This window comes from Grammomys surdaster, unplaced genomic scaffold (genome assembly GCF_004785775.1).
Source record: "Grammomys surdaster isolate TR1022 unplaced genomic scaffold, NIH_TR_1.0 142, whole genome shotgun sequence".
Classification (NCBI taxonomy): domain Eukaryota; kingdom Metazoa; phylum Chordata; class Mammalia; order Rodentia; family Muridae; genus Grammomys; species Grammomys surdaster.
The window spans coordinates 3,436,257-3,458,561 of NW_021604600.1; the positions used below are offsets into that span (position 1 = coordinate 3,436,257).

At 44.8% G+C, this 22,305-nt stretch overlaps 1 protein-coding gene across 3 annotated transcripts in view; it reads left to right on the top strand.

The window, feature by feature from the left end:
- The window catches only part of Prkcb (protein kinase C beta), a 330,729-nt gene that overhangs the window by 119,315 nt on the left and 189,109 nt on the right, over positions 1–22,305 (top strand). For all 3 annotated transcript variants that reach the window (XR_003710963.1, XM_028764304.1, XM_028764303.1), the window contains exon 3: positions 17,157–17,239. Coding sequence is in view for 2 of the 3 variants with exons in the window: in XM_028764304.1 (XP_028620137.1) it covers positions 17,157–17,239 (83 nt within the window). In the remaining variant the exon portion in view is untranslated. The remainder of the gene's footprint in view (positions 1–17,156; positions 17,240–22,305) is intronic.

Consider the following 22,305-nt stretch of genomic DNA (forward strand, 5'->3'; position numbering starts at 1 on the left):
AGAAGAAGAAGAAGAAGAAGAAGAAGAAGAAGAAGAAGAAGAAGAAGAAGAAGAAGGAGAAGAAATAATAATGTCTGGCTTTCTGCTCATTGATTAGCTGTTGGTGGCACCCACTGGTTTAAGAACAACGGGGAACCTGAAAGCCAGGGAGCAGCATGGTTGAGGAGGCCAGCTTCCTAGAGTTTTGATTACAGCAGTCAGGTAATGAATGATCTGGAAGAAAAAAAATGAGGAGCTTGCAACACACTGACCTTTAGTCTCCTGACCTTTAAAGGGGAGAGTAACACAGCCAACCTCCTAAAACATGACGGGACAGCTAAGGCACACAGGTAGGGCAAGCCTGGAAGGTCCAGTAACTGCTCAATTAATGCTGTCTCAGTGTGGGGTCTCAGACCATTCCTAGTCATGAAAGGACTAGAGAGAAACACCTGCACCTATGCCCCACCCTGTAGTTAGAGCACTAGCAGCCGCTCCCCTCCTTCCCCTGCAGTAGGAGGCATGGGACCAGTGCTCCCTTCATGGAGAGTGTAAAGGATTCTGGAACCAGATAGCCTGGATTTCAACCCTGCCACTTACTGTTAAGTTAGTTTATCTCTCATGCTTCATCTTCTCATTCTGAGCAACTAAAATTGTGAGGGTTAAAATGAGTTATCCAGGCAAAGAGCGCAGAACAGTGTGAGGCTCATAGCAGCGGCCAGTAGACAGCATATGTTGTTGCTGTCTCGTTATTACTGTCACCATCAGCAGCAGCAGCAGCAGCAGCAGCATCACCATCATCACCATCATCATTCTCACCACTGCCCAGCTCCAAGCACAGCTGACCTATTGTCAACAGGAAAATCTCCTGCGGACAGAGTCCATCCCACCGATGCTCTCTGGAGCTCCACTGATCATGCCGTTACCTTCTTTCTCATCCTCCCACAGACGTGATATTTCAGGGAGTGATTGATGGGTGTGTGTGTGTACGTGCGGAAGGGTGGGCTTGTGCCTGACTCTGGGGACAGAGTGCTTTGTTATGCAGAGTAGCTCGCCTGTCATCCCACTGTGGGTCCCTTTCTTGAAAAGTTCCAGGCTATTTTTGAGCCCTCGTTGCTCACGTGTTCCTTTCTACATCATGTCAATGCCAGCACAGGAAAAAAAAATGGAACCTTTTGGCAGAATATAAAGCAAAAGAGATTTCAAAGTGCATGGAGGATGAGTGTTGCTGGAGCGACGGGGTATTAAGACGTGAGGAGAATGTGAGCGAGCGTGCGCGGAAGACTGTAGGCAGCATGCGTGTTTGTATTTAGACCTCGCCGGTTTCTTGGGAAGTCGGTGGGGGAGCCCGAGGTTAATGTTAGCACTGAGAAGACACCAATGGGTAATGACCACCCCTGCCCTGATTGTATGAATCTATATTCTGAAAGACCAGGAAAGGGTGAGGGAAAGAAGTGGGCAGTTGCCGAGGGTGTGTCCTGGACCTCGAAACAGGGGGTTAGGGGGTGGGGAGGACATGCGCCTGAAGATGGAGGGAAATGCCGGAGTGCTCAGCAGCTTTGAGGCTTCACCTGCCATGGGCAGTGAGACACCGAGCTGCATGCAACAGGGATATCCAAGACTGAGGTGTTGGGTCCTTGGCTTCTGCGCACTTAAATCCCCTTCCTGCTGTTTTATGAAGGGCAGAGTGTGACTGAGAACTGAGTTCAAATCTGACCTCTGCCTCCTCCTAGTTCTCTGGTTATGGTTGAGTGACTGCCTTCTTTTAGAGCCCTGTGTCTTTATTTGAAAATAACTGTTTCTACCCTCAAACAGCTATTGAGACGCTTAGGCATCAGAGTTTTATGGGGACCCTGGATCTTAAATGGTGTTTGATGACTGCCTTTGCTGGGTTAAGATCTCACAGTAATCTGAGGGTAGGATAGACAGTAGCACTTCCATGTCACACATACAAAGACTGGGGCATGGCTGGCATCCCATGGCTACTTCGGGTTCTATTGGAAGTGGACTGCAGTTTGAGTCCCTGGACTATCTGATGGCGCCAATATGCAATAGTGATGTCTCACTCAGGTCTCTGTTGCTGTGACAGATTCTGAAGAGGAAGGGTTGATTTGGCTCACAGGTTTAAGGATTTCAGTCCATTTGCTTTGGGCCTTTGACAGCCCATCATGATGGAGAACCTACCTTATGGCTGGGAAGTGACAGAGAAGAGCTGAGTCCTAGATTTTCCTTCAAAGACCCAGTGTATACACACACACACACACACACACACACACACACACACACCACGTTGAAATGCTTTTCTTTAAAAAGGCGCAACCTTGGAAAACAGCAGTGTTTTCTTATAAACGCAGACTTAGCCCATGACAGAGAGTTCCACTGCTAAGGCTTACCACAAAGAAGTGACATTTCACGCCCTCATCCAGGCTTGTCAATAAGCATCTGTAGCATTCATAATGCAGAATTTGGAAATGTGCAGAAATTGGAAAAAGTCAACTTACCTGTTGAGTGATGAATGGATACATGGACTTCAGAATAGCCATGTGACAGAATATTACTCAGCTGCAAAAATTAGCTGTTGATACAGAGAAATGTTTGTCTCCTAGAAACATTAGCCTGACTGAAAGATGGCAGATGCAAAATGCGGCACACCTTGTGGGTCCATTAGGTGACGTAGCAGAAAGTAGACTGGTGGCTGCCAAGAGCCGGGCATGGGAAGGTGGAACGTAAGGGACATTGGTAGTTACACCAGTACTCTGGGTTCTGAGAGTAGTGGCGTATGTGAATTTAATGTATCTGCCAAAAATGCAGTGTCTGTGAGCATATACCTCATGAAGATTAAACTGTTAGGGATACTTAGTATTATAAAAACAATAAAGAAAGTCATAACCAGAGACAACAAGCACCATCAACATTTCATATGTTTTTCTCCCATGCTTTTTTCTTTACTGTGCTGGCTAGGTTCTTGTTGTTTTGTTGTTGTTTCTGCTAACTTGACACAGTCTGGTGCCATCTGGGAAGAGGGAACCTCAACTGAGAAAATGCCTCCATCAGATTGGCCTGTAGGCAAGTCTGTAGAGCATTTTCCTGATCAGTCATTGATGTGAGAGGGCCCTGGCTGTGGCCCTGGCCCTGGCCCTGGCCCTGGCGCTGGTGGTGCCACTCCTGGGCAGCTAGTCCTGGGTTTTATGAGCAAGCAAGGCTGAGCAAGCCAGGGGAAGAACCCAGCAAGCAGTGTTCCTCTGTGATGCTGCTTCAGTTCCTGCCTCCAAGTTCCTTCTCTGTTTGAGTTCCTGCCTTGGCTGTGTAAGCCCAAATAAACCTTTTCCTCCCAGAGCTGCTTTAAGCCATGGTCTCTGTCACAGCACTAGATAACAAAGTATGACATCTTATACCCACCTCCCGCAAAAACCCTACTTTGCTTATTTAGTTTTTAACTAAATAAACAGGATCTCACTGTGAACTCAAGGCTGGTGTGAAACTCAGTCTAGTTTAGTTCATCAGCAAACTTGTGGAGACCCTTCTGCCTCTGGATCCTACACACTGGATGACAGGCGTTTGACACTACACCTGGGAAGCCTGGCTAATCTCAGTAAGGAGGGAAGGAATAAATATAAAATGAACACCTCTGTAGCAGAAATCTTTTTGCTCTGACTTTGTTTTGCTTTGGAGCAGAATATAATATTAAAAAGAAATGAAATATGTAGCATGGCCAGGGGAAACACGCAGAGAGGTGGAGGAGGATGGCTCTTGGCTACTGGCTTCAAATCTGAACCAACTCACAGCCAATTAAATATTATTGCACCACTGGGGACAAAATTATGTACTTTTTTTCTTTTTTGCTTTGATAGAGGCAATAACCTGGAAGGGAAAGAAAAGGAGGAGGAGGAAGAGGAGGAGGGTGATGCTGATGGTGGTGATGGTGATGATGGTGATGATGATGATGAGGAGGAGGATGACAGCAATCATGATAATGACAAGAGGCATAACAATAGCTAATATTCATGGTGAACTTATGCCAGTTTGGTTGTCACATCTAATCCCCATGGCTCTCTGAGTAATCATTCTTCATTCCCACTTTATTTTGAAGACAATAAAGTATCTTAGGGATGACAGGTTAAAGGAAGCATTACAGAACAGTAAGCAGATTAAAGATAGATGAGAGGGTCAGAAAGGATTCCCTGAGGAGTGGATATTTAGTCTGAGATTCAGAGGATCCTCGAAGGACCTTCACTTAAGAGAGAGCCTTGGGGTTTCGACCGAGGAGGCGGGGGGAAGAGGAGCCACAGAGACAGGACCAGGTCTGCTGGGGAGGCTGACTTCTATGCAGTCAGAATGTTGTAGTGTTGGAGGTGTCTGTGGGAGAGGAGGCCCTGGCCATGGGAGTCTGCAGTACATTTGGAGACCATTATTTGAAGATGTTCTTGAAAGAACATCCTACATCTTTCATCAACACGAGGACAGAACAGGTGTCTTCCCGTTAGCCAGGGTTCGTGATCGTTTGTAAGCAACATAAGTTTACTGTGGTTTCCTAAAGGAGCACTGGAAAGGAGCAAAGGAATGACTGGGAAGAGATGGAGTTGCACAAACAGGCAGAGCCAAGCATCAGGAAGCCGCTCTGGGGATGTGGGTGATGGGGATGGACACATGGCCTTTACATGGTGACATTAGTGGGATGAATCAGCTCCAGCTGTTCCCACCCCTGTGTCTCTCAGCCCCAGATCAAATTTCAGAGAGAGAATGTGATTCACTAAATGTTGGGATGTTGGGTTGTGAGTAAGGGAAGATCTGGATTGTTGATCGACACCCTTACGAGAACTGCGCACAGTAGAAGGATGACTTCCTAAGGGAAGGAGTGCATGCTGGGTAAAGCCAGCAGAAGCCCTTTGTGGTCTCTGTGGCCTGGTTCTTGATCGGGTTTGTTATTACTCACGTAGCCACCCTCTTTGCACTCAGGGCTACTGTTTCATCTGCAGCCAAGGAAGCTTTCTCCATCTGTCTTTGAAAGGGGCTAGGATGATGTGGATTTATTGCTTGGCTCCAAACCATATAACTCTAGAGGCAAACGTGATGGATGTGACTCATTTTCTTGTCAAGAAAGGGCATGACCTTGGGACTGCGTGTCGCTTCCTTCACCAATGAGGGCAAGGTGTTGATGGGACCAGAAGGTGGATGTGTCAGTCCAACAGGGACTTGCTGAGAAGAATCCCAAATACCAGGCACCCACAGACATGGGGCACCTGTCAAATTATGAGTCTCCTGACACTTCCTGTCACCCAAGCAGATTTCTGAGTCCAGTGGTCTTTGGCAAGGGATGCAACACACAGAAAAATCATGGAGAGCATGGGACGCAGTATCCCAGCTTCCTTTGGTTCTTCATCATGGGCTGAATCAAATGCTGCTAGCAGCTCTCATAGGAGCACACAAATTACTGAGAAAACAGCGGCCTCTGTTGCTTGCCCTCCAGTCTCTTGCCTTTGGTTGATAGAGTCCTCTCCTTTCCCTCTCCCTCTCCCTCCTTCCCTCTTCCTCTCCCCTTCTCTCACTCTCTCACCCCCATATGTGTGTGTGTATGTGCACACGCGCGGGCACTTGATGATAAACATGGCAGATACATATGTTCTTCCTTATCAGCTGAGCAAGTTGACTAGGAAATACTCCTCTTGATCGTTCTAGCAGAAGTCCGAGTGCTGATTCTCATCTGGAGGCTTGAGTGACTTATCCATCTCTCAATCCACACAGTCCTACACCCATTCTTGGAGCTAGAGGGTGAGGGGAGCCTTTTCCTGGATTCATTTATCCAGGGGCCTTTCCTGAAGCCTGTTCCTTACCTCCCGTGAGCCCAGTCACTCTGTAAAGGAGCGCCTTGCACTTGCTGACAACTGTCGGGGGATTGCCCCTTCTTTGGTTATCCCTTCCTTGGTTCAGATAAACAATTTGCTGTTTCTTCTTCCTTCTTTACCAAGGAAGGAATCCTTGACATTTTAGGAATTCCTTATGTGACTGGGTAGCCTATCCATATGATGGGGTAAGGTGCAGCTGTGGAAACAGAACAGGGCTGTTGTCTCTACAGTGAGGAGGAACAGGCTCTTGGATGTGCTCACTTGAGAACAAGCAGGTGGTGGAAGCATGTGCTGAGGCGTGATGCTCAACTCTCCAAGAGCTTCTGAATGGCTTAGGGAGCTTTCTCAGTGCACCAACGCCTGCCCTCACCTCCTCACCAATTCCACTAAACCAGAATCTCTGGGACTGAGCATTTTTATAAACAAGTCCCTGGGTGGTTTAGAGTGTGAAGCCATGCTGAAAACCAGGCAATGATATCCTACAGGTAAAACACCAGGGATATAGATAAAAAAGAAAAAGGAAATAGAAATATTTCTTAGACAACACACAGCTATCCTGGGAATAGCTGAGGATTGGTTTCAGGAATGCCCTTGGATTTTCCAAATATTTCAGCAGTTAAGATTCATTTGCAAATGGCTTAGTGTTGGTTTGAAACCAACCCTCACCCTCCTAAAAGCTTTAGATATCTCTAGATTGCTTTTAACACCTAATGCAATGGAAATCCTATGCAGATAGTTTTTATGGTGCATTATTTAGGGAATAACGTCAGGAAGCAAGTTTGTACAAGTTCAGGACAGATGCAGACTTTTCCTCCCAAATATTTTTGATAGTTGGCTGATGGAATCGTCAGATATAGAAGCCTTGCATATGGAGGGCTGATTGTACACATATAGACCTACATATGGACTCCCATATGCAGAGGATGTTTCTGCAAGATCTAGGGTTTATCCAAGGATTGTATAAGGAGCTGCAAAGAATAGTTTCCCCCGGAAATGACACAAAACTGTCGTTTTTGAATTGGCAGTGTTCAAAATTTTAAGCTGCAAGTGTAGGGCACTCTTTACAAAGAAATACTCACTGCATATGGAGAAGTTGCCAGACAGGGCTCTGAAAGACCTCTGAACTTCCATGGCTTATCAGGGTGAGGGCAGCCTTCTGCCCCCACACACTCACACACAGCATCAAGCGCCCACAGCCTCAGCTGCATCCTCTTGACTCAGCTGTGATGCTCAGTTTCTGAGTGTGAAGGTAACCAAATGAGCCGACTTGTTGAATCATTCATCATCATCCATCCATCCATCCATCCATCCATCCATCCATCCATCTATCCATCCATCCATCCATCCACCCATCCATCCATCCATGCTTTTTAAAATTAAGGATTGTACGATCCAATTACTCCTCTTCACCACCCTATAGCCTTCTTCCTGTCCTGTGCTTGGGCTGTTTGTTCCAGCAACATATTGCCTGAGGTGGAGATGCTTGAGCCAGAAAAAGCAGGGAAGGCAGAGCCTGTAAACTGGCAGCATGAAGTACATTAATCCTAATGTATTTGCTTCCATAAAACTTAGCAAAAATCCTCTTTGGCATCCAAATTCATGAACCTAGAGCCACCCTTGTCTGTGGCCAAGTGTCCTTTGGAAAGACCTGTATCCCTCAGTTCAGCCTGGTCTGGCCATTTCCCAAGCTGACTTCACTTAGCCAGAAGGCCTGGCCTTTGGAAACATCTGAGCTTGCAACTCCTGCATCAAGGTAGTAAGATGAGCACACCATCACCTGCCCCACTGGGATGCCAAGTGAATTGTTTTTGGATAATGCGCTTTTCTATTTCAGTCTGGCCTAAGTCTGCTGCTTAAAGGGCAGATTCTTCTGTCTTCTTTTTCATCTGTGGACTGCATGTGGTAGGCTGTTGGTGCAGATACATTGATGGAACAAATACCCATAATAGGGGATGTATGCAACCTGTAATAACATGTGGCTGTCATTGGCTTGACAGGAATGTTTAAGGCAGCAGGGCAAGAGGAGAAAAGAGCTAAGCTGCACAGTAATTACACCATGGACAGGAGCCTGGCTTAATACTTGTACTTTATCCTCTAGGCTGTTTCCATCCGAGAAGACATATACAGTAACAACTACAACTTACATCTATATTAGCCCAATACAAGAACTCCTAACCACATGAGTTATTAAGCACTGGAAATGTAGTTAGCAAGAATGATGGACAGATTTTAAATTTTATTTAATTGCCTTAGATTTTCATAGTTCTCCCCCTTTGGAGTTAGTTGCTACCATGTTGGATGACATAGCTTTAGGCCACAGGCAGCCGGTGGATGGTCAGAGCAGGAAAGTGATACCAAGGCTGGGTCATCAGAGGGTGAGTTTTCTGCAAGTGTGTAGGCTGTGTGGGGTGGGAGGAAGTGTGTGGGACTGTAATTGACAACGCTTGACCTTTCTTAGGAAGTGACTGTGACCACTCACTGAGTCAAGATGAACTCAGCGGATCAGCAGAACAACTCTTATGAAAGGTAGAATTATCGCCAGGTTGTTGGGACAGAGCAACATTAATGAGCATCTTTAAGGTCACACAAAGCTGATAAGTCATGGCATCTAGTCCAAGCCATTTGGCTAAGTCATGGTACCTGATCTAGACCTTTTGGCTACAGAGCTTGTACTTCGAACCCTCTGCTCCCTCCTTCAATTCTGGAAGAAAGGAAATGAATCTCCCTTAAGAGAATATTTTATTCTGTCCCCTGTTGCTTCACATTCACACATGACATCTCATTTAGATTTCTTGACAGTTATGTGGCATTGCAGTCCTGTCTCTTCTACAGTTATGGAAACTTTGGCTCACAGAGATGAGCTATCAAGATAGGCTGATGAGGCTCTGGGGAGCCCAGCCGAGGCTTTATTACCAAGCTGCCCTCTCTGAGTTACTGAGGGCAGCTAAGGGGGAGCCAGTGGGGAATGCGCAGGAGGAGCTGCTGCAAAGGATGTTGCACAGGAAGAATCAGTGGGTTTCAGCAAGTGACTGAATGGCGGGGGTGAGCAGAGCGGGGGAGGGGCTCTCCTGGAACAGAGATGAATGACAAACACACGTGTGCCTGCACTATTGCTGTGTTAGCCTCCCAAGGAGGGTAGGCCCAGTTTCCAATAGAGTATCCCCAATCACTAGCTGAAGGACCTTGGGCAAATGACCTGTGATCATCAGCCTCCCTGGGGATAGAATGGAGATCCTTCTCAGGGTTGCCATTGGGCACAGGCTCAATTAAGTCTCAGGTTTCACAGACACACATGTGAAAACCTCTCTCTCTCTCTCTCTCTCTCTCTCTCTCTCTGTCTCTCTCTCTCTCTCTCTCTCTCTCTCTCTCTCTCTCTCTCTCTCTGTCCCCCCCTCATATATCACACACACATACACACTTTCTCCCTCTCTCTCTGTGTCTGTCTCTCTCACATACTCTCTCTCTCTTTCTCTCTCCCTCTCTCTCCCTTCCTCAGTCCTTCCCTCTCTTTTATTCTCCTTTCCTCCCCCTCCACCAGACAGACAGACATCTTGCTATGAGTCTATCCCAGACTTGCCTCAAACTAGAAATCCTCCTGCTTCAGCCTTCCAGGCACTTGGATTCTAGGTATGTACCATCACATGTGGCTCCTGAGTCCTTGTCAATGCCAGTGAGGCCGGATATTGGGAGAGCATGGACCAGACTGTTGTATTTCAGCTGGGGAGGGAGGAACCCTGCTTCATCTTGGGCTCTAGACTTCATCTCTGACCTAGAAGGAAAGAACAATATTTCCCAAACAAAACCAAGATCCTCAAGTCAAGCAAAACCTGTGTGCTGACAACTGCAAGCCAGATATTCTTTTCCACAAAGCCCTTGGAATATGCGTTCTCATTTGAGCTTCTAAGAGCGGGTATTATTATTTTCAATAATTTATTTATATTCACTTTATACCTAATTGCAGGACCCTCCCAGTTGCACCTTTAGAAATCTCTCCCCCTATTATTCCCACCCATTCTCCTCAGAGAAGGGGAGCCTCCCTTGGCCCATCTAGTCCCAGCAGGACTAGGCACATCCTCTCCTGCCGAGGTTCAACCAGGCAGTCCAGGGAGGGGAAGGGGATCCAATGACAGGTAACAGAGTCAGAGACAGCCTCCACTCTAATTGTTAGGGGACTCACATGAAGAGCAAGTTGTACATCTGCTACAAGTGTGTATGGGGGCCTGCATATTCTTGGTTGTGGTTCAGACTCTGTAAGCCTCCTGGACCCAGGTTAGTGGAATATCACTAATAGTGTCTTAAGAGCCAGTATTATTACTTCCATCTTGGAAAAGGAAATTGAGGCTCAGAGAAGTACAAAACATATGTTTCTAGCCTCCAGCGTATGGGTGGCTGATGGGAAGTTTAAGCTGAGATCATCCTGGTTCCTGAGATGTGATTGATATCCTCTGCCAATGGTAGCTTTCCTGCTTGAGGGCTGGCAGGCTTGGGACATCCTGAGAGAGGTGAGAACCTAGGAAAGTACTCAGGGTCTCTCAGTACTCAAGGTCTCTTGTCTCCTTCCACCATAGCCACAACTAATGTTGGGATTTCTATCTCACACTGATAGGAATTATGAAGCATGAGTGAACACCTAAGGATGCTAGTTTTATATCACTGACCCAGTGAGAACTGATGGAAGTGGGAGGTCAAGACCAAGATGAAGAATAAAATTGGATCCCTATTCAAAGTATGATGGTGCTTAGAAGTGGGTGTTGGGAGTGGAGTAGGATTGCAGACTCGGCACTTTCCTGGGACAGTTTTCCCACTGAGGTCCCTTGGAAGTGTCTCTGCTTCAGCTGTCTGGTGTTTATAACATCAATTGTATGCTTCTAATTCTTAGCTGGTGTATTAGTTTCCTTAAGCCGTTCTAACGCACTCAGATGCACACAGGTGCCTAAAATGGCACAAAGTTAGTGTCTTACAGCTCTCGAGACCAAAGTCTAAAAATGGCTTTGTTAGGACTAAAGTCAAGGTGTCAGCTGGCCGATTGCCTCATGGGAGACTGGAGGGGACACTCTGTTCCTTGCCTTTTCCAACTGCTATGGGCCACCCACATCCCTTGGTCATGTTCCTTCCTGCAAGAACACCACGCCAACCTCTGCTTCCACCATCAGAGCTCATTCTCTGACTGACCCTTCTGCCTCCTCATAAAAGGAGTCTTCCATTGAGCCCACTCCAATAAGTCAGTGTCTCTCCCCTCTGCAGAATCCTTAGCCTTAGTAAAGGCCGTTTTTTTCCCAGTAACAGTCAGAGTTCCTCCCGTTGGGACATAGGCATCTTGCTGCGGAGGCAGCGTGTTAGCCTTTATGGCCTTTCATGTACAAGGAAAGTGTGGAGTTGGATGGAACTGGGGACCTTTCTCGCTCTTCACTGAAGCTGAGTCACAAGTCCCCTTTACATGTGTTTGTCCTACCTTTCTCTGGGCATTCTTATCAGTCACCTAACTCAGAGTCATTTGTGTTTGGAAGCCCACTGAGTAATCTACACAGGTCTCTAGCTAGACTGGGCTGGGTGGGTGCCAGGCTGCAGGCTTTCCCACCCAGGACAGCGAGGAGTAATTAAGTACAGCATGGTGCATGTAGGGATTCTTGGCTTCCTCCAGCTACCTGTGTGGAAGTGGGACCTGGCACATTCAGCAGCTCTGAAAAAAATACCTCCTTTTTAAAGAAAAGCTAGTCTGCCCTTGAATTTGCCAAACAGAAATGAGGGGGTGTTTATTTGTATCACAGAGAGATTTAGTTTGTTTCTTAAAATAGGCAGCCCTAGTCCTCTTTAAAAGCGTGTTTTAGTTAATGGGGAATTTGATTTGCACAACTTTGGAGAAACAAACCACTTAAGGGAGTTACCTGCACTGCAGGTCTTCAGCTTCCAAAGTCTGTCCCCAGCAGCTGGGATAGGGACAGGCCATTCAAGTCGCTTGGCCTATTGGTTCCTCCTCATAAGGCCGGATCATTTATTTATTTTGGAAGGCTTCCCAAAGAGACTTACCCATGGTGGAATTCGGAAGAATCACTCAGGAGCCACCTCTACCACACACGATGTGGTTGTACTTTCTTCTCTTTCCTTTGTAGCTCATTCCTTTGTTCCTTCATGCACCAGACGTTTATTTACTGGCTATCAGTTAATCTCAGTTGATACCGGGAACTGCAGCAGACACTAGGAAACTTGGAGAGGATGTACTAGTTATTCCTAGTGCCCTGTCAGAAGGATGAAGGTGAGACGGTCCTGACTCAAGCTTTGAAAGTTTTGAAAAAGGGTTCTAGAATAAAATTTCTATTTGAAAATGAGAAACTTTCCTAATTCATTCCGGATCAAAGAAGAAATCCATACCGTAATGATGGACCACTTAGAAACTTAATAATGACACTAAATAGAAAACTTAAGTCCAGCCAAAAGTGTGCTTAAAAGAAGAGTTTTGAACCTGAAAAGATCTTTCAATTTTAAATGAAGATGGATGGGAAAGAATTGACTGGATTATCCATTCAAGCAGCTCTGGGAGCCGTGTGTGATAGGAGCTAGTATTTGTTGGTTGTTTGAGGTTTAGATAGCACAGCTCTGAGTGTGAATAACGCCACCATGATACGGGAACCGGTTCCTCACTGCTAACTTTCAGAGAGGAAGCAGAAGCACAGGGAGGCCAGAGAGCATGCAGGAACACTCTGGATTCAAATGTTCAAGGCCTGAGCAGGCAGCATAGTGAAAATAAATAGGGGTTGGGAAAATGGTTCTGTTGGTAAACTGTTGAATTAGCAAGAAGATTTGAGTTTATATCAGCAACACACGTGTGAAAGCCAGGCTTAGTAGCTCATATCTGTAACCTCAGCACCTGGGGTTGCAGAGACAAGTGAATTCCTGGAGAGTGGTAGCCCCTAACCTATCAGAATCAGTGCTAGCTAGTTAACTAACTAACTAACTAACTAACTAACTAACTAACTAAGTGAAGTGGAGAACTACTGAGGAAGATACTCAACATTGGTCTCCACAAGTCTGTATATGTACACCACAGACACACACACACACGCACACGCACACACAGAGGAAGAGGGAGAGAGTGAGGAAGAGAGAGAAAGAGAGAGAGAGAAAGAGAGAGAGAAAGAGAGAGAGAGAGAGAGAGAGAGAGAGAGAGAGAGAGAGAGAGAGCTAGTTCAGTGTACAGTAGTTATTTAATATGGAAGTGGCTCTATGTTCTATCACTAGTACCAAAAAGAAATACATTAAAAATAAAATAATAGACAACAAAGATGTGCCAGATGAGATACTACATTGTAAACACATGGGAAGTTTCCAAGAAATTATAAACACAAACTAAAAGTCATTCTGGGGAGTCATAAAAAGCAACTTTGGTGGTAGTAAGAACCTCTTAGAAGGTGGGATAAGGGTGATACTGGCTGGAAAGGGCAGCTATAGGCCCTTTATTTCCTGGTGTTCTTACAGTTCTAGATGTAGAAATATGATAAGGGGGAGGGGCATATAGATGAGAAAGGAGAAAAGGAAATATGATTACTTGGGATAATACAATTTTCTAGGTAGGACTCTGAAGGCAAGTAAAAATTCATATCAATGATTATGAGTTTTGAAAAGGCTACAAAACCCTCGCAGTGGGATTGCATTACTCCCCTATCTATAAAAAGCAGCAGTTGGAAACCACAAGGAAGAAAGCAGATTAAAACAGGGCTACCTCAGATGGTCCACTGGAAGCACTGCGTAGGGGCGATACGGAGAGAAGGAGAGGCACTCTGGGAGATGAGAAACAAGAATTCCTAACAAGGGAGTTATCAATTCCTGGAGGAGTGACTTGTTTTTATAAAAGTGTCAGCTATCTTGAATTCTAATTTTGAAAATGTAAGGCCAGTTCAATAGAAGCCCCAATTATTTTTGTAGAACGTGGATTGACTTACCATGGCTCTAATACAATCCCCGTTGGTATTTTAAGAACCTTGATAAACTGCTTCTGAAGTTCACTTGGAAGGATAAACCCACAGCAATATCTAAGAAAACACTGAAAATAGGAATAATGAGAGGGCCCAGTGTGAGCATAACGTGTTTGTTCTAAAGCTGCTGTAATTGACTCCCCCTCCCCCCACTATCCTGTACTTCTTGACAGATCAGGGGCAAAGCTAAAGGCCTGAAGACAAGCTCAGTGTATATAATTACTGAACACTTAATAAACTTGGCATTAGAAATCTATACAGAAGGATAGAATTATTCAGTCAAGGCTGCTGGGACAACTGGGTACCTTTGGGGAGATAGAGTCCAGTGCTCTCCAGACTGCAAAAAAGTACAGAGAGATTAAAAAGCTTAAAGTAGAAATGGCTCAAATGTAGATTTTGAAACATCCACATGCATGACACAGGAAACGGAGAGTCCCCAGCTGGTTGTCTGTCCAAGGGAACCTGAAATGCGTTCTTTACACTAGTTTTCCTTACACTGCTTTGAAAACTGCATATGGTGTGTTTGACCTTGTTTTATCTTTAATTGTTCAATTTTGTTGTTATTAATACTTCTAGTGTTTTGGGTCTTATACATGCTGGGAGAATGTTCTGCCCTTGAGTGTCAACTCCAATCTCAATTGTTAAATAAATGTATTATCACAGTGTGTGTGTGTGTGTGTGTGGTGTTGTTGTTGGTGGTCTGTGTGTGGTGTGTGTGTGTATGCATGTGTGTGTGTGTGTGTGTTAGGGTTGGTGTGTATGTGACTGTGTATGTGAGTGTGTGTGGTGTGTGTGTGCATGTGAGTGTGCGGTATGTGAGTGAGTGTGTGAGGAGTGGTGTGTGTATGTGTGTGAGTGTGTATGTGTGTTGTGTGGTGTGTTTATGAGTGTGAGTGTGTGTGTGTACTTGTGTGAAGGTCGAAGGACAAATTTCAAGAGTCAGTTCTTTCCTTCAGGGGTTGTGGGGATTGAGTTGAGGTTGTCAGGCCTGTCCACTGAGTGATGCTCCTGTGGAGCCATCTCGCCTGCTGTCCCCATCATAACTGTTAACACACTTAGACTAGTCTCGCATGCTGTTTATCAATGTGCATAATAGGCTCCTTGGGGAACATGGGTTGCAGCACATTCAGTGCTGTAGCCCCTCCCATCCCGTGTCTTGTGTGTTAGTCTCTCTCTGTTTCAGTCTCTGCCTTAAAGTTGAATTTTCTGGAACAATCAAGCATATATAAAAAAGAAGCCAGATTGGCATTAAATTCTCATGTGTCCATCAGGAACATTTAATGAGTCATAGTGATTAACTTTCTTTCTTTTTTGTCTTTTTTCTTCCTTCTTTCTTTTTGTTTTTTAAATCTATCACCCTCCTGAGAATACGGAATTACTTTGAGGTGAATTAGTTTATCCACAGCACTTTTAGGTTGTAGCCCTCAAAGATGAAGATGCTGTTAGAATAAGCACCATGCCACTATCATACCAAAGGCAATCTGTTCTCTAATATCAATAAAAATAATTGCCTACTATCATAGAAACCAAGTGAATAGACCCATTTTCCTGATTGTCTTGGTGGATTTTTATTATTGCTGGTTTACTCAAAACTAGGATTCAGTAGCATATGCATAATGCATGTAGTCAAGATGTTTCTTGTATTTCTTGGGAGGTAAGTTTCTCCTCTTATTTTCTCCTTGTCCTTTCTTCCCTTGTGCTTTACTTGTTGGAGATGACTCCTTATTGGTTTTTGTGTGCAGCCGATAGTGTTCTGGGACTTGCAGCAGGGGGTAGTGACTGCCTCCAGGTGACAGCAACTAACTAGTTCCTGGCATTTGTACTTCCTGTGATTTTGTAGTAGGACCCCGTGTAGACTATCCCGTGACAAATGTTCACAGACGCTGTGATGATGGGCCCACACAGTCCCATCTCTACAAGTAGTTTGGAATTTTCTGCTCTGTTTGTTGAACATGTGCTTTACAAAAGCTCTGAGCTGGTCCCTAATGCAGCGCATCTTCTAGGAGCCCAGGAGTCTAAGGATATAGAAGATCTGAGAAACAACACTGTGAAATGTGTGTTTTATCATGTCTATACTCGCTGGCTGCCTCACTTGCCATGTAACCCTCAGATAGTGAAGCTGTATCACAGATGCCTTGAGCTCACAAGGTTTCACATGTATGTTTATATGTATTTGCTTGCAAATTACAAGCGATGTTGTGGCCTTATCCTCCTCTGCCACCTTTACTTCCTCTCCTCCTTCTCCCACACGCCCTTGTTTTTCTCCGCCTTCTGGTCCCTTCTCCTCTTCCTTCTCTTTCCTCTTCTCCCTCTCCATCTTTTTCATCTTTCTCCTGCCCTCCCTTTCATCTTCCTTCTTCTTCCCAGTGCTACCCCCTCCTCCTCTTCATCCCAGAGTTTCCAACAAGCTAGGCAGGCTCTCCACTCCGAGCCTCGCCCCCAGATTGGAGCCTGTTTCTTCTACTCCTACACTGACTTGATACTGATCTGGTGAGAGGAGCACGCCTCTGCCATTCTTTCTTACTGTTCCTCCACACCCTTCCTGTTCTAATCATCCCTCCAGGTAGGAGTCTAATGCTTAAACACACATGTTCCTTATGTATTATGGACCTAAATACCAGCAAATGATTTCATCTGGTACTTGAGCTAAAAAACAGCATCCTTTTTCCAAGCCACTGAAAGACGAGGCAGGCACTCTAAGTGATCTCCAAGGGGTTGTAACTTAGGGTATATATGATTCTTAGCACACTAGCCAAATTAATTTTCCATATGCATACAAATATGTGTGTGTATACATGTTGGCATGTGTATGTGTGCAGTGGAGGCAGGTAGAGGTGAGTGCATGTGTGTGTGTGTATGCATGTGTGTGTTTGTTTGTGTTTATGTGTGTTTGCATGTGTTTGTGTATGTATATGTGTGTGTGTAAACCCAAAGGTGACATACCCTGTATTCCTCAGTTGCTCTTCACTTTCTTTATTGAGGCAGAGGTCTCTGTCTCTGAATCTGGAGCTAGCCAGTTCTAGCTAGTCTAGCTAGATAGCTGACCCTAGAGCTCACAGAGTGAGCTCGCTCTGTGTTTGAACTAGGACATCTGTACTTCTGCATCTCTGCCTCCTGAGGGCCACTGGGATTAAGGTGGGGGAGCAAACTTATAGGCCAAGTGGGTCTGGGGATCAAATGACAGTCTTCACAATTGTATGCTGACTACTTTACCCACTGAGCTGTCTCCCAACACCCCCTACTTAATTTAGACATCTAATGCTTGTGCAGGATGTCATGAGGTAGAAGCTGATGTTATTTTGCATGGTTTTCATCTGGAGCAACCTAACGGCTTCTTTCTTTGTCTCCCCTGTGCTTTCTTCTGCAGTCTGCTGCTTTGTTGTACACAAGCGCTGCCATGAATTCGTCACGTTCTCCTGCCCTGGTGCGGACAAGGGCCCAGCCTCTGATGTGAGTACCTGTGGTGACCACTCTTTTCTGGTTCATAGTCACTTTGATAGGTTTGCTATCAGTAGGGGAAAGTGGAGAAGGGGCGTGGCCAGAAGAGTGGGCTGTGCTAATTGGCAGGCTCTGATCATCTGCTGATGGTCTGAATGTTTTGTCTCTCTCCAAATTCATGCTGAAATTCTAACCCTCCAGTATTAGCGAAAAGACTTTTAGGATGTGATTAGGTCAAGCATGAGGAGCCTTCATGGATGGATGGCATCTACACCTCTAGGAAAAGGACCCTCGAGAGATGCCTCACCCTCTCTGTCATGTGAGGTACATCAAGGCACTAGCAATGTAAGAAGTGGGTTCTCACCAGACACTGCGTCTGCCATTCTCCAGACCTTGGACCTCTTGGCTTCTAAAACCACGAGAAATACATTTTGTGTGTGTGTGATTTAAAACTCACCTGTTTTCATTTGGTAACCCAAACAGGCTCAAACAGGAAATTTTGTGCCAAGAATGATTCTAGATGAATAGAAATTCAGACTCTGGAATTTCTGGAATTGAGGCAAGGTTAACAAGTGACTAAGGATTCTCAAAATTAACGTCAATGCATGCTCTTTCCCTGATGGCCAAGAGCCTGTCACTCACTATAGACCATTCACTGTTACTCCTGGTAATCCATCTGCAAACATGTGGGTCCCTCTCTCCAAGACACTGTCCTCTCATAGCCTAGAAACCTCAATTCTTCAGGGAGAAATTCTTTCATAAAACAACACTTATGGTCCTACTTTGGGCTTCCTCTGCCTCTGAGCCAATGAGCCAGGACGGTAGTAACTGAACTTGCTGACTTTAAGGAGCGGTCCTGTATAGAGGAGGAAAAGAAAAATGTGCTTGAAGCACAGGGGTTTTCTTAGGGCATCAACATGACTTGTGGTTAGAGACTACAGAAAACTCTAAGTAGCCTAACTGAGACAGGATTACATGGCCCAGGCCCTTCAGAAATGAGGAGCCAGACCACTGTCTCTGGCAAAGAAGCACCCTCAGCTGAGGTTCTTAATTCACAGCTGAGGGAATGTAGAGTGAGTAGAGGAGAGTTACAAGCGCTTGAAACCAGCTCTAGAAATAAAAACTGCAATCACCGAGTGTATCTTGTTATGAATACATTTTGCACATCTATGAATCTCCATTATACAAGTATCTGTTTCCTTTCTCCTCATAGTCTTTTGGCATGTAAGATTAGATGTATTGACTTCATATCAGTACTTAAGTTGTTGCTTTTTACACCTTAGTATTTAAGTCCAGAATATCAAGAGAAGAGTGATCAGGTCTCAAGGCCCTTACTTCATTTCCCAGGGAAGAGATCAGTGTGTGGTTCTTTCAGATCTAATAGAAGTTAAGTGCACTGATGACTTCATTGTTATTTATTTTGAAATTAAGTGTAATTCAAAAAGGTAGATACCAAGTTTAAACAGGATGGGCTTACAATGGTTATTTGCAATTTTTTGTTTTTGTTTTTTTGTTTTCAAGTATTAGCTTGGCTGGATTTAGTTAGGGGATGCCTTGAGAGCTAATAAAACAATTTATAGACGGGTCTTTGAGGGGTTTTTCAGAAGAGCTTAGTGTTCAAGTCATCTGTATGGGTGGGCAGCCCATGGTCTATTGAAGATCCAGGCAGAAGAAAAAGGCAGGCAAAAGGTGAGCTCGCTCTGTGTTTGAACCAGGACATCTGTACTTCTGCATCTCAATGTCAATGTTCTCAGGCCTGAGGCCTTCAGATTTGGTTCAGGATGTACACTGTGGACCTTTCTGCCTCTCTGGCCTTTGGATTTGGCTTTGATGGAAATGTGCTACTGGCCCTTTAAGTCTCCAGGTTACAAATGACAGATCATGAGATTTCTCAGCCTCCATCGTCATGTGAGCAGATTCATATAACCAATCTAGATAACCAATCTAGATATCTGTAGCTACATCTCTCTTCTTTGCTCTGCTTATCTGGAGAACCCTAATACATGTATCTACTCCCAGAGATCAGAGTTCTTATGCTTATTCCATGGTAAAAGAGTGAGGATAGAAGGCCTCTTAGAGAAACCCTAGAAAAAGCAGTATTATGCACTCTGGGTAAAACTATAGCCTATAGAATAGCATATAGATTCAGCCCTCCTAGATGTAAACCTGTATAACCTTCGGATAGTTATTTTAAATCTCTTAAATTCTTCAGCTGAAAAAAATGAGTAAAATAGCCATTACTTTAACCGTTGTTATGAGTGTCAAATGCATTAATATCTCTGAAACCTCCTAAAACAGTGTTCGGTACAAGATCTTTATATAGATGATGATGGTACTGCTGGTGGTGGTGGTGGTGGTGGTGGTGATGTTGGTGATGGTGGAGGTGATGATGATGGTGATAATGATGTCAGTGATGTCTACTCCAGGGCATATGTGTGGACAGCAAGATCAGAGCAAGCAAGTCTAGAGAATGAACAGGCTTTCTAGTGACCATCTGGCAGGTTTTCGTGTGAAGGCTTCATGGGTAACATAAGGAGTAACTTGGTATGAATGGAAGAACGCAGACATTTCTTGCTATAGGCATAGGGAGAGCAGAAACTGCTCCCCACAGTCTCTATGCATAGGATTTGGCAGCCTGACTGCAGAGACGCTCTGGGGTGCTATTCAAAGAAGGTCTGTTGGCAGCAAGAATGATGAATTGGTCCAGACTCCTGAACTGGCTTGACTCGGTTCATTGACCTTTTTTCTGCCTGTGGTTGGAGGCATGATTAAAGACCTGGACACACCTGCTTGTCCACCTGGACAGGCTGTCTTTGGCTGCTTCTGGTGCTCAGGCAGGTCTAGAAGGGTGCCCTTCCCTCCTCTGTGACCTTGAAATACCAAGTATGTAGCAAGCTTATGAAATTGCATGTTTTTGTCTAGGGAAAAGAGCACGCAGGACTCCGCCCTCTGTTTTCCACCATTCCAAGCGCCACCTGAGTGAGGATATATTCTGGGCACCATTATAGGTTTATACTTATGTGACTTTCTCTACAGATGCAATCAGACTGTGACATACCAAGGGAACTTTATGAGCCAATCACTGTCCCAGTGAACCTAGCTCCCGATGGGCCCATTCAGTAGCAATGAGACTAGACAAAATATATAGCACTTACCATTGACGCCACACAGCACAAAACACGGCAGAGTTCGTGAATGATGTCTCTGCTCTTCCATAGGCCTCTTTCTCCTTCTTCTCCTAATATTACAGATTTTTTAAATTAATGTTTTATTTTAATTTTTTATATAATATACTTTGATAGTATTCTTTTTCCTCCTAATTTCTTCCCAGATCCTACACATCTAACAACCCAATAAGGAAAAAAAAATTACCAGAATAAAACTTTGTCTCGTCATTCTTAGTCTCAGACGGAAAGCTATCATTCTTCTTGGGGGGCTCTTAGAGTCATTTCTGTAGAGCTGCATAGCTTTCCTCAGGGACAGTGTTAGGTCACAAAGCACGGAGACTGTGGACCATGCTCACTGTCTCCAAGATCTCAGAATCAGAAAGGGAGGAAGTATCATTGAGGATGGGACTAGGATGAGTCATGTGAGCTCTTTGTCCTGGGGTCCTTATCTGTGCTTGTGGGTGTCCGATGGATTGGCTGGTGGCTAGATGCTTGAGGATGAGCCCACTCATGTGCCTGGCAGTGGGCAGGTTGCTGGTCCAGGTGCCTTGGTTCTCCGTCCTTCATTCTCTGGCTATTTTTTTGGGTTGTACCTATGGTCATTTCAGGGTTCCATGAAGCATTGGAAGTCTGCTTACTATGTTTGCTAATGTCCCACTAAGCAAAGGTTATCTCATGCTCAAGTCCAGACTGGAGTGTAAAGAACAACCTTGACTGTGTCATTTATCGGCTCGTATCCTCCATACTTAGGGAATCATTGTAGAATAGATCTCTGGAGGCCATTGCACTGGGTTTTTATTTTTAGAAGATCTGCAGGTTCTGTTGGTATTCTTAAAGGCATAGATGATTTCATTAAAAGAATGCACCCCACTCGTTCCATACCCCAGATGCCTAACTGACTTAGCCCTTGCTAACTACAAATAAGTCCTATAGCAGTCCATTGAGCCTTCTCGTGATAACTAAGCGTGTATACTTGGGAGTCAGACATATCTGAATTTGGGGCCTGATCCCACCCAGATTCTCATTAGCGAACTTAGTACCTAAGTTTTTTTTTTATATATAAAATGGGATATTAGTACCAACCACATGGGCTTATAAGAATACTTTTTAAACGTATTGAAAATGGAAAAGGGCTGACACAGCCCTTGGTTGACAGTGCTTCACACCGTGTGTGGTGAGCCTTTCATACAGTAGCTGAAGGTCCACCTCCCTCCCTACTCTGAGTATACTTCGAGAATCCTCTACATTCCCCAGTCCAGAGCAAACCAGCACAATACAATGACGTTGCCATTTCTATCTTCATTGTTTTATATAAAAGCTCAAATTCTGCGGTGCAATGCTGCAAATTCAGACTTTGCAGCCAGGAAGCTCTGGTGTCAGATTCCGAATCTGCCACTTATTGCTCCTGTGTCCTTGGGAAAATAATTCAATTTCTATAACCTTTAGCTAATATCTTTAAGATAGGGAGGACAGTATCTAAATCCTAGGGGGTAGGTGCCATGAGTACTTGATGAGAAAATTGCTTGGACCACACCTAAGATAGTGTCTGGCCCAAAAGCAACACTCAATAAATGGTTTTAAAATTATTATTAATATCCAGAGGTGTCTCTACTGCTCAGGAATGAAGGCAGGCTACCCTCTGACCTGCCGAAGAATAATGGCTAATAAAAATAGCACTAAGTATTGAACAGGGGCCCTGGGCCAGGCAGTTCAGAAGTGGAAAAGCACTCCCTAGGTGGTTTGTCAATATTTTATGGTCTTAGAAGTAGTTTGTGATTTGCAAATGATGAAACCTAACCCTTTTGCCCTAAGGATGACAGTTCTAGGAATTCTTGCTGAGGGGTTATTTAAGGACAGGTGCATCTATTTAGCTAGAATGACATTCATTACATCAGTATTTATAGCGACTGA